Here is a 15,874-nt window from a genome sequence, read left to right on the forward strand (position 1 = left end):
ACCCCGGCTTCTGGGTATAGTACTGTGCTGTGAACTTGAGTTTAAAGTCCCCATGAAGAAGCTAAATCAGAATCCAGGCAGGAGGAAGTCCTTCCGGGACAGAATAGGAGATCTGATGACACAGTGAACTGAATCCCTACCCCCACCCCGGGGCGGGGGAACAAGCCTGGGTTGGGGGATAGAGGGATGGGGATAGAATTGGGGATAGAGGGAACCCACTATGAGAGGAAACTGTAAGGTTTTGAAAATGACAACATTTGTCAGAAATGGCAGGGATGGTGGCTTCTTCCTCTCTCTTTATTTCTTTTTTAATTTTTTTTTTTTTGCGCAGCTCTGGCTCGCCCGGAGCTCACTATAGACCAGGCTGGCCTCGAACTCAGAGAGATGCACCTGTCTCTGGCCCCGGGAGTAAAGGTGTAGGCTGCCACCACCCCCGCGCTTGGTGATGGTTTTTTTCCCCCATGGGTAATCAGGAAGGGATGCAGACCTCTGACTCTTCTAAAGACCTTCCTCCCGAACTAGCAACAGGATAAGGGCAGCACGGGGTCTGGATCCCTGCTGACTCTAGGGTGCATTTACCAGAAAACTCTATTCCTGGGCAGCGCAGGACTAGCAGAGGCTGCGGTGCTTGCTCAGAGGCGGGAACAGGACACTCGCTGGAGCAGGTGGCGGTAAGAAGCTGCGTAGCACTGTGCTGCGGGCACTCGACCAGAGCTACTCCGGGCCTAGTTACTTAGTAAATAAACGCACCCAGCACCGGCGCCCGTGCGAGTACCCAGCAAGAAGTGTTCCCAACCCTGAGGGGGCTTCTGCTCGGGCCGGGGAGCGCGCTGGAGGGGTGCAGAGGGAGGTCGCGGGCCGCAGGGCCCCATCAGCTGCGGTGACAGGCCCAATCCGCAAAGGGGCGGGCCCCGAGCTGCGGAGAAAGAGGCCCTGAGGGGCGGGGCCGGGCCACGGGGCTCCGCCCAGTCCCGCTCGCCCGCCCGCCACGCCCCCTCCCTCCCACGCCAGCGGCGCTGCCCGGCCCCGCCCCTTGACGACGGAGGGGGCGTGGCCGCCACCACGTGACGGGGAGTGACCCCGACGCCCGGCGCCATGGGGGCTTCAGACCCGGAAGTGGCGCCTTGGGCTCCCGGCGGCGCCGCGGGGATGGCGGGAGCCGGAGCTGGTGCGGGAGCTCGCGGCGGCGCGCCGGCGGGAGTCGAGGCCCGCGCTCGGGACCCTCCGCCGGCGCATCGCGCGCACCCCCGCCACCCTCGGCCCGCGGCTCAGCCGTCGGCGCGCAGGATGGACGGCGGCGCGGGGGGCCCGGGCCCCGGGGACAACGCCCCGACCACCGAGGCGCTGTTCGTGGCGCTGGGCGCGGGCGTGACCGCTCTCAGCCATCCGCTGCTCTACGTGAAGCTGCTGATCCAGGTGGGGCCGAGGACGCCGCGGGAGGATGGCGATGGGGTGTGCGGGGTCGGGGTGCAGGAGGGGGCTCAGGGACCTGAGTGACAGACGTGGGAAAGGAAGGGATTTGGGGGTGCAGGAGGGGGCTCAGGGACCTGAGTGACAGACGTGGGGAAGGAAGGGATTTGGAGGTGCAGGGAGGGAGGGAAGTGACAGACGTGGGGAAGGAAGGGATTTGGGGGTGCAGAGAGGGGTGATGAGATGTAGGAGATAAATTGTCGGAGGCAGTGAGCTTGAGAGTCCGAAGGGTAATGAATGGGTTTGCGGGGAGGGCCGGGAAGTTCTGGTGGATGGAAGAGAGGAAGGCTCGGGACAGAAGCCAAGTGTTTACATCTGGGGCAGAAGACCGCCGACTCTGGATTTATAGTGGTGGATGCTAGTGTTTTGAGGGACAAAGGAGTGGGCACCAGGGCCAGAAATTTAGGAGGGAAAGAATGCAGCAGGGAAGAGCTATCGGTTTACTTGTGAGGGGCCTGTGGCCTTGATGGCGACGACTGATTTGCCGGGAGGAGGGGCCTCCGCAGTGGCGGGGAGTGGAGCTGCCTGGAGAGGGGAGCCAGGAGGCGGCTTTTAGGGGGAAGGGGATGACGCATTTAGGGGAGGAAGGGAGGAATTGCAGTGATGCTGTCTGCCCAGGTTGGGAATGGGCAGAGCGGGAGGGAGTGGGGACAGGCACAATAGATACGGGCTGGCAAAGGCTGGAGCAAAGGTAGGGACATCTGGACCCAAGGATGCTTGGGCACCTAAGGCTTTTGCCTGCTTCCAGCAGTTCAGTCCAAAAGAGGATGAGGGGAGGGTGAAGAGGGGAGGAGGGATTGGATTGGTAGGTGGTGTGCATTTGGCATAATTGGGTCTGTGTGATGGAGGTGGGGACAGTTTTGATTGGCGTGGTTCAGGCTCAGACTGATATCCAAAGACGTAGTCTAGAATTTTCCAGAAGAGTGGAGGATGGGTGGTGGGAATTGAGGTGGAGACCCAGCTGAGCTCTGAGGTTTGATTTAAAGCAAGTGGATGTGGGTTTTTATTGTCCTTGCTGTAGAACTGAGAGGATTAGAAATGTGTTTGGAATGAGAGGGCCTCAAGAGTGGGAGTCACTGAAGCCCTGGGGTCTGAGGAATGGGGATACAGAATTTGGGGGTAATAGATAAAAGAGTCTGTCTATAAGTGTGACAAGGAATGAGGAGATGTAGTCAGGGCCATCGGGTATCAAATTGTGCCTGAGATTTGGAGCTGGCTGACCTGTCTGTGACGTGGGTGTGTGTTTACAACATTAGGATTGCAGCCACAGCAGGTGTCGGCTTTGGAGGTACCTGAGTTGGGCTGCAGGGGTGCTGGGAGCTGATGGGGTGAGAACTGGAGGCTGGACCTTAGGATGGCAGGTGGAGCGTGGGGGGGCAATGGGGGAGCGGTTTATCATTGGGACCACGGTGGCGTTAGAAAGCTGAGTTGAGAAGAAGATTGATGTGAAAGGCTTTGGAAAAGGATCCGGAGAGCGAGAAGGAGCCCAAAGGGTGATGAGAACCAAATGGTGGGTGTGTGGGCCTGAACCGGAGAGCTCTGTTCATGGAGAGAGCTTACTGGATAGAGCTCTTGTCAGTCCTAGCAACATTGAAAACAAAGTAATAACAGTGACAGACTGTCTTTCTCAGGGAGCATGTGAGCAGTGCTAGGTGGGGTCTGCCCGTGTTGAGGGACACAAATGTACCTTAGATCAAAACACATGGGTGTTAGGATGGAAGGCGCAGGCTTGGAGGCAGTGAACCGGATCTGCTGGTACTAGGTGCCGGGTCACAGTGTTGCCTATGGTCAGGGCACTTAGAGGCACATCTGGGTGAGCATGATCTGGGAACAAGTCAACTAGAATCTGACCATGGTTAGCAGTGTGCCCTGGTAACCCAGTGGACAGTAAGAAAATAGACTCGGCAGATTTGGGAGCCATGAGGATGTGCCATTGAGGCCATTGGGTTTCAGGGTTAGGTTGGATTGTAGTAAGACTGGGGAGGACAGCACAAGAGCAAGGCCTGGGGCTTGACTTTGGGAGCACAAAGGAAGGAGCACCCACCACTTAAGAAGATGATGTTGACTTCATACCTGGAAGAAAAACTCTAGACGGGAGAGCTGTCTGCCTGGGTCACCTGACTCTTTTTCTGGATAAGCCCTTATGAGCTGCTTTTTTCTTTTTTAAAGACCTCACAATAAAGGGGTTTTAAGATGTACAGCCTGGGTCTGTGAATGGATTAGCAGCAGGTAGGCCACTTGCTGCTCAAGCCTGAGGGTGTGAGTTCAATCCCTGGCACTTAGAACAGAGGTGGCAGCCGAGCAGGGGTGGTGCACGCCTTTAATACCAGCACTTGTGGGGCAGAGGCAGGCTGATCTCTGTGAGTTGGAGGCCATCCTGGTCTACAGAGAGAGTTCCAAGACAGCCAGAACTACACAGAGAAACCCTGTCTCGAGAAAACAAGAAACAAATAAATAAATAATAAAGCAACAGAGGTGGCAGGAGGAAACCCAAGTCCAGAGTTGTCCTCTGATCCCCACATACACAGTAATAATAATAAGACTGAAAACATTCACAATTGGTCATCTTCAGCGTGTCTCAGTGTCCACAGGAATAGTGTGAACTTTGATGGAACACCTTGCTAATGAAGGAAAAAAAAAAAAGCAGCAGCCAGCAAAGGGCCCAGCGCAGGCCACAAGGCCAGGCCTCCTACTACCCTGCGGGCCTTGTCCTCTGCTGCGTCCAGCAAGTGCTGCTCCCACCTGTGCTGAGGGCACAAGGCTCTTGTGCTCCCTTGTGCCAAGGGAGGTTGCCCTCACCCCACTCCCTCTAACTGCCCATCTGTGGGATTGGCAGGTACTCGGTGATAACGCGCTGCCATCCAGTGAAGGGCTATAGAGGCTGTGGAAATGAGGGTCATTTTGTCCCAGCGATACAGGGCGGTTGAGATTAAAACAGCCCTGCAGGTGGATTTAGCGCAACACTTGCCAAGCCTGGGACTGGCAGGGACGGTGTGTGGGGTAGGTATTTACAATAGGCTTAGAAGAATTTGAGGGTAGGTGGCTGCAGAGCTGTCTGAAGCCTGGGGCCGAAAGTCTGGGTCGCAGTCACTGTGTTGGGACTTAGGTTGGAATAAGGTTTTGTCCTGAAGATGAGAGGTAGCAGATTTATTCTCAGAGGAGAACAAAGCCCTTAAAAATGGGGGCCTCTGGTCAGCAAACTGGCTCAGCAGGTAAAGACACTTGCTGTCAAATGTGATGGATAGCCTGAGTTAAATCCCTAGAGCCCACAGGACGGAATGGGACTCAGTTTTTGGAAATTGTCCTCTGACCTCCACATACATGCCATGACACACACATATGCAACAGTTAGTGTCAAAAAATTTTTTCAATGTGTGTTTTGGGGCCAGTGAAATGACTCTGTCGGTAAAGACACCTGTTGCCAAAGACACCTGATGACTGGAATTGAATCCAAAGGTGGAAGGAGAGAACCAGCTCATGCAAGTTGTCCTCTGACCTCCACACGCGCGCCATGAATGTGCGTGCCCATGCACAAACACAAACAGGGACATAAAACAAGCAAAATGTCATAAAGCAGCCCGAGTTCTATCCCTGGCACCCACCTAAGGGTGGCAGGAGAGCATCAGCTCAGCAATGGTTTTCCTCCGGCCACACATGCACGTGTCCCATGCTCCACCGCCCATCGTGCACACAGTAATAGTGCGTAGAAATAGGCTAGTAAAGGCTGTTCAATAATAAAATGAAAGGGCGTTTGTGTGCTGAGGCCCTCCAGCATTGAGGTTGTGCACGGTGCGGGGTTTAGAATGAGGCCAGGTTGAGACCCAGGACCAGGCATTGATGAAGGGAGCTGCTGCTGCTCCCGGGAGGTGGGAGATGGAGCCCGGAAGCAGCGAGTGACCCTTCCTCTTGTCTCCTGTCGATTCTGAAGGTGGGTCATGAGCCGATGCCTCCCACCCTTGGGACCAATGTGCTGGGAAGGAAGGTCCTCTATCTGCCGAGCTTCTTCACCTATGGTGAGTGCCACAGGCCCAGCCGCCCCAGGAAGCTGCTGTGCAGTCCTGTGCCAGGAGCCAGCTCCCAGGAGGGGCCCGAGAGTGGCCCAAGGCAGCAGGAGTCCGGTGGGAGCCTGTGGGTGCTCAGTGCCACTGTGCCGCACTAACTGTGCTCAGGCTCCTCACCAAGTCCTCTCGGGGAGCTCTCTGACCAGACGCCCACCTCTGTCTACGCTCTTGTCCCCAGGCCTGTGGGTGACAGCTGGCTAGGCCATGGCAGGGTCTGCCATAGCTTTGTCTCCCTATCCCCTTCTGCTGGCACAGGGGTCTCCCCTAGGCACTTCCTTAAAGTGCCTTTTTGAGTTCACTGCCCAAGCCCCATTCTGAACCCACTCTGCTGTTTTCCTTCCTCTCTTCCCCATTTGGCTAGTCTAGAATGTTCTCTGAAAGTCTCCCTGCTGCATAACCTGGTGGCTGACCTCTGAGCCACCTTCTCCAGCACGCAGGCTCACTGTTGGCAGAATCACAGCTCGGGTTCTTTTCCAATTTTGCCTTCAGTTCGGAGTGTGCGGTCTAGGGCCAGACAGGATGGGCCATTTTGTGGGGAAATGTGTTTTGCATTTATTTTAAGATGGCTGGTGTAGGGGAAGAGGGGAACGGTATAAATAGAATGCCCCCACCCACCATTGTGCACAGAGATAATGAGCTCAGGCCTGTGGCGACCTGGCCTTCTCAGATCTGCCTACAGTGGCGCCATTAGGAAGGACTCCCGGTCATGCCTGCCCACATGGGACCATCCTGACCTCATCCAAGGGCCTCCTGTAAGCATAAGCCAGGTTCTGAGGCGCCCCCACCCAGGCTTTGTAAATGTTGCAGGTCAGGTGTCAAGAGCAGATGTCTGCTGGGCGCTTCTGGACGCCGGCTGCGCCTGAGTCAGGAAGTGCCCGGCTGTCTGGCCATCTAGGACTGTCTGGCCAGTGTCTGCTCCCTGCCCTGCGCTGTGGAGAGCCCCACAGCTGTGGACATTCTGTGGTGTAAGGCTGCAATTTCTAGGGGTTTGCAGGTTCTGGCCCTAGGGTGGTGGGACGGGGGTGCTCCTGAAAGGGCCTCTATGGACAGTGCTCTCTCCTTCCACTTAACAGCTCACTGAAGTGGGCAGATCCTAGCTGGTTCTGTCGGAGCCTCTGCTGAGCCTGGCCCTCAGTCTAGAGTAGGGCAGCCTTGCCCTGAGTCATTGCCTGGCCCCCAGCCCTCAGGCCTCTCCCCCCTCCCCAGTCCTTTCTTCCCTGGCCCCCTTCCCAGGAAGCTGTTGTACAGGTAACAGGTGCACTGCCCTGTCCCTGGAAGGCCCTGCTGAGTGTGACATGGAGTCACGCTGGCAGAGACACTGCAGAGGAGAAAAGGGCACGTGTGCTCGCTCGTCACTGCTGACGTCACGGGCCTGAAAGAGGATCACACTGAGGGAGTGTTCTTCTGGCTTCCTGGGTGTAGAGAGACACATCACCTTCTTGAACTTGGGTCAAATGTAAAATAGGGAGTGCCAGACATGTTACACGCTGGATGTGAAACACGCCAGTGGAACAGGAAGTCCCCTTTGCCACCTGGCCACCAAGGGTTTCCCCCAGTGCCACTCTGTTTCTGTTTGTCTCTGTTTCTGCCTTGTTCCTTACTAACAGGAGCCAGCAGGTGCCAGGGGCGGGGTGTCCTGGCCACAGTGTGGCCTGGAGACCCTCTGAGGCCTGCCTTCCCATCCCCTTCCTTTCCCCCTCCCTTAGGCAGGGAAGGTCACCACTGCCTGTGGGCACCCCACCCCCACCCCAAGGAAAACACTTTATAAGCAGCTGAAATTGGTTTTGGATTACAGCATTCCAGCTGCTGAGTTGAGAAACGACAGTTGAGTTTGCCAAGTAGTTTTCAAAGCTAAGGAAAAGAAAGAAAGCAAGCAAGAAGTCCAGTGGGCTTATTTGTCAGAAGAACGCTGGGACGTTTTACCAAAAGAGACAGGTCAGATGACACTTGGGACTGGAGTTGGCCCATGTCGGGCCCTGGACACAACTCCCCCTGGCTGCACTCCGCAGTGATTGGGAAAGCGCTGGTCTGGGTGTGTGGTCCAGCAGCGGTGTCCTGGGCTGGGTGTGACCCCGGCTCCCTCTGCCTTCTTACAGCCAAGTACATCGTGCAGGTGGATGGGAAAATAGGGCTGTTCCGGGGCCTGAGCCCCCGCCTGATGTCCAACGCCTTGTCCGCTGTGACCCGGGGCAGCATGAAGAAGGTGAGAGGTTGCAGGGCTCCCCCCCCCCCCCCCCCAGGCTGCAGTCGCTGTCAGATGCAGCCTTCGGCCTGGGTCCCACTTCCCTGTGCAGACCCCAGTGCGTGGCCTGGGCTCGTGCTTGGGAGGCCCGCTGCCCCACATTCCAACCTCTCTCCCATAGCTGTGGCAGCTGTGAGGGTGCCTTTCCCACCCGGTCCCCCAAGCCTGGTGGTTACTGACAGCCCAGACAATGGACGCAGTGTCCAGTGTCCCTCAGGCGTTCCCCTGGGGTTCATGGCATGTCTGTGGTCAGGTTTTCCCCCCAGATGAGATGGAGCAGGTTTCCAACAAGGATGACATGAAGACTTCACTGAAGAAAGTTGTAAAGGAGGTGAGAGTCAAGGGTCAGAGACGAGAGCTCTCATCCCCGGGTGTCTGGGCCCTTATGCTTGCCTAGGTGCAAGACTACTTAGCTGGACCCTGCAGGGGACTCCCTCCCTAACATGTGTTAAGCAGCTCTGGCCAGGGCGGCAGCACCCCTCAGAGAGGGGGGGTGGGCAGCACCCTTGGTAGACTGAGGTTTGATGGCACCCACCCTCCTCCTCGGCAGACATCCTATGAGATGATGATGCAGTGTGTGTCACGCATGCTGGCCCACCCCTTACATGGTAAGGACGCTGCAGCGAGCCCGCCGTGGTCCCGGTTGGGGGTGGATGGCTGGGGAGGGGCAGGGGGTGATAGGAGACTGGCTGGTGCCCTCCCCGGGCAGAGGTAATGCCATGGCGCTGGGCCTTCCTCCGAGTTGTGTGGCAAAAGGCCGACTTTGCGCTGGACACCCAGGGTCAGGGTGCTGAGCTGTTGGCCCCCAGGTCACCCCAGTGCTTTCTCTTCCTCAGTCATCTCAATGCGCTGCATGGTGCAGTTTGTGGGACGGGAAGCCAAGTACAGGTAGGTAATTCTTGGATGTCTCTGTAGCCCTCTCACTGGGCTTCGCTCCATCGCTGCCTCACTTGGGAGGCTTCTTTTGTCCCTCCCTCACTTGATCCTCCAAGTGAGCCGTGGCTCCTTGCAGAGGGGCCGCAGAGCCTCGATGGCCTGTGCTGGAGTCTGCCTGGGCTAGGTGTGAGTGGGGGGGGGGCTCCCCAAACCTGGCTTCCTGTTCTCACCCTCTACTGAGAAGCTGCCGACTCCTCACATGCCAAGAGGCCTGAGCCTTTTCCTCTGCCGTTTCCTGGCTTCGGTTGTTTTCCCGAAGCCAGGATGCTTGGCTTTGGGTTCACTCACGGGAGTTGCTTGATTCTCCAGACTGAAATACAAGGTTGGTAAATGGCCCAAGGGGACAGCTTGGCTGAAACCCCAGTGGGTCAGGCCACTGTCATGGGAAGAACACAGGGTGTGGTGAGGCTAGGAGCCCGGGACCAGCTCTAACCAGCCAGGCATATACATGTGCCTGCTGCTTCCACTTGGGCCTCACAGGGCCTCTGTGGGCCGGACGACCTCTCCAGTCACAGGTCACAGACGTGGGCATGGGGCCGGGAAGCCACAGCCTGCCCTCTCACCTCCAGCAGGCTGCACTGCAGGGCTCTAGACCCCAGGCTTGGTGCGGGGGTGGAGTCTTTGTTCCTGGGTGGATGCAAGGCCTTCAGCTGCAGTGTGCGTAGGTGGTCCCTTCCGCCTTCCAACCTTCCTGGTGTCACTGGCCATCAGGGCCTTTGCTAGGAGCTTGCTTGGCTCATGACAGATAAGCGCCAGGGCTGGGAAAGGGAATCCAAGGTCCTAGGTCCAGTCTCCACAAGTGGTATAAATTTACCTCACCCCAGAAGAAAGCTCTTTCTTATCCCCTCGAGCTCTTCCTGGTGACAGACTCCCCATCCTGGTTAGCGCCTGCTGCTCTGAGTAGGGCTGCACAGTGGCCTTCTGCTGGGTGACCAGGTGACCTTGTCTCTGTCTTCCTCCCCAGCGGCGTGCTGAGCTCCATTGGGAAGATTTTCAAGGAGGAGGGGCTGCTGGGATTCTTTGTGTACGTGAGTTTATCCCCTGTCACAGCCATGTGTGGCTCCACTAACAGGTGTGTTCTCCCTCCCTTCAGCTCAGCTGCTGCCCTCGACTAACCACACGCGAGCGTGCCCCAGGTGGAGCGACTGCTAGCCAGCTGTGATGTGCTTTGTAGCATATTAGGGACCAGAGCTGCCCAGCCCCTTCAGGTCACAGCCTAAGTGACAGTGGACCTGGGCAAGGCTTGGCGGCAGAGTGTGTGCTTGGTGTGCGTGAGGGCCTGGGCTCAGCAGCCAGCACCACACACACACACACACACACACACACACACACACACACACACACACACTTGCCATGCTGAGGAGGTGAGCTACACAGTCCTGCCAGGCCCGTCCAAGCCTGGGGTTGCCAGGGACGCAGAGCTGGTCTTCAGAAGTCAGAGCACTGCATAGTCCCTGACATCATTGCCACAGGTGGCTGTCAAGCTGGGTCTTGGACTAAGGATTGGGCCCTGGCCGCCACACGCTGCCTCCAGCCAGTGGTCTCTGTTTTGACAGTCATCGGACACTGAATGGTCAAGACTATTTGCACAGAAATCCATGTTCCTGGCTTCTCTTGACAAGTCAGAAAAGCCCTGTGTTAGCAGAGGCATGTGTCTCTGGGTACATGGTTTCCCTAGGGCCACAGAGCAGCTCCTCTTGGCTCTGTGCCCAGCTTACTTCCCCACAAAGAAAGTTCAGAATGTAAAGACTGTTCAGAAGGAATGAGCTTCAGGAGAAGCCAGGATAACAGGTGCAGCTTTTGTTTCACTGTTTGAAGGTCTAGGCAGTGGCCTAAGAGGTCATGCGCACAGCAGACTGACACAGGCTCCACGCTAACCATTCTTGAGCCGTGATCTTCCTACTTTGTCAGATGGTCTATGATCTGTGGGTTAGTCAGGACATGACTTGGAAAAGAGAGACAGAGAGTATGTTTCTCAGTGGAGGTGATTCTGCCCCTGGGATTGTTAGCATTTTGAGGAGTGCAGAACTGGCCTGAGACACAGCCTGGCCGCTGCTGGCATCTCAGTGCGGAGGATGGCTCCGAATGAGCACAGTGGCCAGGCTGAGACTCCCGTCTCTTTACATCCACATACACGGAAGAACCTGGGTTGGGATGCCTGGCATGGCGGCCCTTGACACGCTGCCCAGGCATGACAGCTCTGTGACTGGCGGCCCACCCAGCACATCTTACTTCTGGGTGACGGGGGAGGGACGCACATAGGTTAGAGCCTCGGAGAGCACCCCCTGGAGAAGGAAGCGCATCCACCAAGATGTGTGAACACAGGTGTGGCACCGCTTAACACTCTTTTGGACTTTGAGATAAGGGATTTAAAAAAAAATATGTGTGTGTTGCTTTTATGTGTGTGCCTGTGTGAGTTTATGTGAACCACATGTACACGGGAGCCACGGAGGCCAAAGGAAGCCTCAGAGCCCCGGGCTAGTTCTGAGCCAGGCCCTCTGCAAGAGTAGCAACTGCTCTAAACTGCCGGGCCACCTCTTTGGCCACCCTCACGGGGCTGGGATCCGGATTTAGAGAGTGGCTTGCCCTCAAGGCCGGCGCCATGCAGGGTAGCAGTCCTTGCAAGCACTTGCGTGGCTGGTGGAGCGCCCAGGACAGAGAGGACAGGCCCTGGGCAGCTCCCTGAGACTTGTTTGGAGTGGAGACCAGGAGAAGCTGGCACTCCTTTGTGATCTGCATTTGCCGGGTGTGACTGCTCTCACATGGGGACACCAGGGCTTCTGCAGATTGAAAACAGCTTGCGACACCCCTCACTAGTTTGTGACCTGAGACCTCCGTGCGGGAGGAGGACCACCAGAGCTGCTCCCTCCGGGCTCCTCCCTGACTCTGGGCCTCGGTGCTGCTGGTGTCAGCCGGGCGAAGCCTGCCCGCCTCTCCGTCTCTCCCCTGCTCATCTCTGCTCACCTTGTTTTTTAGCGGCTTAATCCCGCACCTCCTGGGCGATGTGGTTTTCTTGTGGGGCTGTAACCTGCTGGCCCACTTCATCAATGCCTACCTGGTGGACGACAGCGTGAGTGACACCCCCGGGGGGCTGGGGAACGACCAGAATCCAGGTTCCCAGGTTGGTTGGAGCAAGGGCTTGCCTTTCTTTCTGTGTGCTGATGGCCAGGGTCTGGGACAGGCTGGGGCTTTGGGATCTTCTTGACCCAGGGATGAGAGGGGCCCCCTAATTGTCCCTGGAGCTGGGGAGATGAGATCACACTGACCCCTGCCTGAGGGGAAGTTAAAGACACTTCCGTCCCTGAAGTGTTAAAAGTGGGGCTCGGTTTATCTGAAACTCCTCAGTACAGGAGAGTGGGTGGCTAATAGCCGAGTTTTAACCATCATAGTCTGTGCTTTTAAAACCCCCTGTGAGCTGGATGGTAGTGGTGCACGCCTGTAGTCCCAGCCCTCAGGAGGCGGAGGCAGATGGATCTCTGAGTTTGAGGCCAGCCTGGTCTACAGAGTGAGTTCCAGGAGAGCCAGGCCTACACAGAGAAACCCTGTCTCAAAAAAAAAAAAAAAAAAAAACAACAACAACAACCCGGGGCTGGAGAGATAGTTCAGTGGTTAAGGGCACTGATTGTTCTTCCAGAGGACCCAGGTTCAAATCCCAGCACCCACATGGCAGCTTACAACTATCTGTAACTTCAAGATCTGACACCCTCACACAGACATACATGCAGACAAAACACAAATGCACATAAAATGAAAATGAATAATTAAAACAAACAAACAAACAAAAACCCACTGGTCAGCCAATGTAATCCCAGCCCTCTGGAGGTGGAGGCAGGAGGATTGTACAGTCAAAGCCACTCCAGACTATATATGGAGACTCTGGTTTCAAAAGCAAAATCACCCACAATGCCTTTCCTGAGCATCATGACCTTTGGTCCTGGCAGCTCTGATTGTTAAGGGGAACAACACGGGTGTAAGATCCTGGGCCAGGACGGTGCCATCTGGCCTCAGCCTGCTCTGGCTGCAGGGGTCTGCAGACCTCACCTGTATGGGTCGGAAAGCCTGGGCACACTGATGAGTTCTGCCACCAAGATAAAGATTAGGGACCCTCACTAGGTTAGGGTTTCTGGAAGCCAGGCTTTCTGACAGCGGGAAGGCCAGGCCTGGGGGAATAGGGGAGGGGTCATTCGTGGTCCAGGGGGTGTCTGTTGGCTCGGGCTAGCAACCCAGGGGTGGCCTGTGAGGAGACTGGCAGCCCTGTAGCCTGTGTGGGCGAAATCTCCCTGCCCTTCGGTGCTTGCGCATTGGAGTGGTTTGTGGAAATGCACCCTCATCTGCAGTGATGTTGACACACGCCAGCAGCTCTGTCCTACCCTGGGCCCTGTGGGTGGGCAGGCGCTGTGGTCACATGAAGAGGTGGGGGTGGCAATGGTCCAGGCGCACTTCATGCCCAGAACTGGGCTCTGCCCCAGGACGCTCTGTGGAAGCTTATCTTCTCATTTGGGAATCTCTCACCGGGTTGTGACCGCGCCAAGCTAGGAGAGGTGTCAAACAGTTCTGGGAGCTCTGGGTCCTGTGGGGTTGCCACACAAGGTGGTAAATGATCCTGCTTACCCAGAGCCCTTCCGGTTCCCCTTCAGCCGGCCTAATGGGGAGGACACAGGAAGAGCTGTCCCGGAAAGGGGGTGTGGAGGGTGAGATGAGGCATGGCGAGGGTACCACTGGGCTGAAGTCTGCCCCTGACGTCTCTGTGGTAAACCTTGCTTCCTTTCTGTCCCAGCAGTTTAGCCAGGCCCTGGCCATCCGCAGCTACACCAAGTTTGTGATGGGGGTAAGTCCCGCCTACTGCCTTTAAGGGCCAAGGTGGGCGGGAGGCAGCTCAGGAAGTGTGGTGTTGTCCCCACTCTGGGCCCATGGGAGCAGTAGCGTGCTGGCCCTGAAGCCTGTCTGCTTTTCAGATTGCAGTGAGCATGCTGACCTACCCCTTCCTGCTCGTTGGGGATCTCATGGCCGTGAACAACTGTGGGTATGTGTGTACCCTTCCACCTGGGCCCTGTCAAGGCTGCTGGGCCACCCAGATATGCCCTCCCAGCCCCTCTACCTGTGAGGTTGGCGTGGGGTTGGGTGGGCGTAGGGCATGGCTCCTCTGAGATCCCCGTGTCCCTCCACAGACTGCAGGCTGGGCTCCCTCCCTACTCCCCTGTGTTCAAGTCCTGGATCCACTGCTGGAAATACCTGAGTGTGCAGGTGAGCGGGAGGGGTGGGTGAGCGGGAGGGGTGGGTGACACCTGCTCTAGGCGTTCTTGCTCACCTTCCGGAACAGCTGCAGCATGCTGAGTATGTGCTGCCAGAGGCTCTGGCAGAGGGGAGAGTCTGGTGAGGCTGAAGCTCGGCCTGGGCAGCAGAGGGAAAACCTTCAGGATTAAACAAGGGGTACGGCTCCTTCGGGGCAGAAGGTGGCAGCGCCCAAACGCTCCGTTAACAAGGTGTCCGGGATGTGTGCAGCCAGACTCTCCCATAGGACCCTTTTGGGTTCAGCTGGCTCTGGTGGGGGCCTGGCAGACCATCCATGGCTTTTGGGGCTGCTGGTGCCAATTCCTGGGGCCCAGTGGTCAGGGAGCAGGCTTATGGCTAGGAGCGGGTGCTTGCCTTTTCCTGGCAAGTGAGTCAAATGAGGTGCTGGCCTGAAGAGGAGCCTGGAGTGCTGAGTGGCCTTTGGGTTGAGAATAGGTTTGATGGGGGCCAGTGAGGTGGCTCGGTGGGTAACAGTGCTTGCCATACAAGCCTGACACCCTGGATCCAGCCCCAGAGCCCACATTAAGGTGGAAGGAGAGAACAAGTCATCGAGGTCACCTTCTGTCGTCCACACGTGAACCCTAACGCATGCACACCTCACCCCCATCATGAACACAGTAACAGTAAAAACGTTTAAGAAAAACCTTTACCAGGAGGGTGGAGCGGATTAAAAGGCAGCTTTCCCTTCTGTGGCGCTAACTGCTACTCTTCCCCATCAGGGCCAGCTCTTCCGTGGCTCCAGCCTGCTTTTCCGGAGGGTGTCGTCAGGCTCATGCTTTGCCATGGAGTAGTCTAAGTCGCCTGACCAAACATTTATGGGGGTCTTGACCTGGCCCTGGTGAGGACCCATCATCTCAGATGCCTGAGGGTGACTCCAGCCCAGCCTGGCTCCATGTCCATAGTTGCCATGTGTCTGTCCGGATGTGGGCTGGTGGAGGTGGGCCGCCTGGGGCCTGGGGAGCCGTGCTGAGGTGGGTCCCCTTCCTGCCCAGCGGTACTTGAGTCTGTCTTGTACAAGGGCAGAGGAAGGCAGCGGAGGCAGAGGTCACAGGCAAGGCTTCCCTCCACCTCCAGCCCCGCTTATCCTGCCGCTCCGCCAGAAGCGCCCCCTCCTGCTTTGTAAATAGGGCACCATCATGCCTGGGCCTGTGCTGGCAACCTGGCACTGTGCTCTGCCCTTGTTCTCAACACTACTTTTCTGCCACAAGGCAGTGCCTTCTCCTGACTGGGAAATCATGTGACTCCTCAGACCCTCCCCCCTCATCTGCTTGTCTGTAATGGTGACACCAGGTGTGAGGGTTCCATCACCTGTGTGGTGTGTGGTTACGCACAGGCTACATAGGCCAATGTCTGGTCCTCCCCTCATGGTAAGATAGACCCCATCTCCGAATAAATGTATTGGTGGTGATTTGGACTTTTGTGGGAGACTCTTATTTCTGTGAGCTCCGCCAGAGCCTGTGTTGGCGTCTTAGGTCTGTGAGTGGCCAGCCTGGGCCCAGGGGTGTGACATGGACACGTCCTCCCCTGCCCCCGGGGTTGATGCTTGGTACTGCCTCACAGAGCAGCAACTGGCACTTGGGCCTTCTATGCAGAGGTGGCAGCCCTTTCAGAGTTCCACTCAAGCCACCAAGTGGCACCTTGGCACCTTTTGAAGATGACTGTTTACAAGCCTTTGGAGCCTTGTGTTTATATTCGCTTTGCTAGAGGGCCTCACCCCAGACAGCTGCAATCTGAGAAGTATCCCACACCTCGAACAGGCCAGGCCTCACCACATCATCTTTAGATCAGCGCCCGGAGGATGTCGGCCTGGGTTCTCCTACCACATTGACGGTGATCTGGGCTCCCTTTTCTTCCTCCTGCTCCTCCCTCCAAT

General features: G+C 56.8%; 1 protein-coding gene across 4 annotated transcripts; it reads left to right on the top strand.

Moving 5' to 3' along the window:
* Nucleotides 1-1,060: 1,060 nt before the first annotated feature.
* On the top strand, nucleotides 1,061-15,415 carry Mtch1 (mitochondrial carrier 1). Of its 4 annotated transcripts, none has more exons than XM_055607024.1 (12): nucleotides 1,061-1,416; nucleotides 5,399-5,483; nucleotides 7,628-7,734; nucleotides 8,027-8,104; nucleotides 8,324-8,381; nucleotides 8,610-8,661; nucleotides 9,674-9,733; nucleotides 11,686-11,830; nucleotides 13,487-13,537; nucleotides 13,665-13,732; nucleotides 13,878-13,953; nucleotides 14,721-15,415. In XM_055607024.1, exons 1-12 carry the CDS (start codon nucleotides 1,096-1,098, stop codon nucleotides 14,790-14,792), a joined length of 1,173 nt encoding a protein of 390 aa, XP_055462999.1. In that variant the 5' UTR covers nucleotides 1,061-1,095; the 3' UTR covers nucleotides 14,793-15,415. The 4 variants fall into 4 exon arrangements, with proteins under 4 accessions (XP_055462999.1, XP_055463000.1, XP_055463001.1 ...); XM_055607025.1 differs by having other exon boundaries at nucleotides 13,490-13,537; XM_055607026.1 differs by having other exon boundaries at nucleotides 11,686-11,779.
* Nucleotides 15,416-15,874: the final 459 nt, after the last annotated feature.

The sequence above is a fragment of the Psammomys obesus genome, unplaced genomic scaffold (assembly GCF_907164565.1).
Source record: "Psammomys obesus unplaced genomic scaffold, mPsaObe1.curated_primary_1811, whole genome shotgun sequence".
Taxonomy (NCBI): domain Eukaryota; kingdom Metazoa; phylum Chordata; class Mammalia; order Rodentia; family Muridae; genus Psammomys; species Psammomys obesus.

Coding starts and splice junctions, on each gene's coding strand:
- Mtch1 (XM_055607024.1), top strand. CDS start 1,096: ATGGGGGCTTCAGACCCGGAAGTGGCGCCTTGGGCTCCCGGCGGCGCC. Junction 5,484..7,627: donor GCCGAGCTTCTTCACCTATG/GTGAGTGCCACA, acceptor GCCTTCTTACAG/CCAAGTACATCGTGCAGGTG. Junction 7,735..8,026: donor CCCGGGGCAGCATGAAGAAG/GTGAGAGGTTGC, acceptor GTCTGTGGTCAG/GTTTTCCCCCCAGATGAGAT.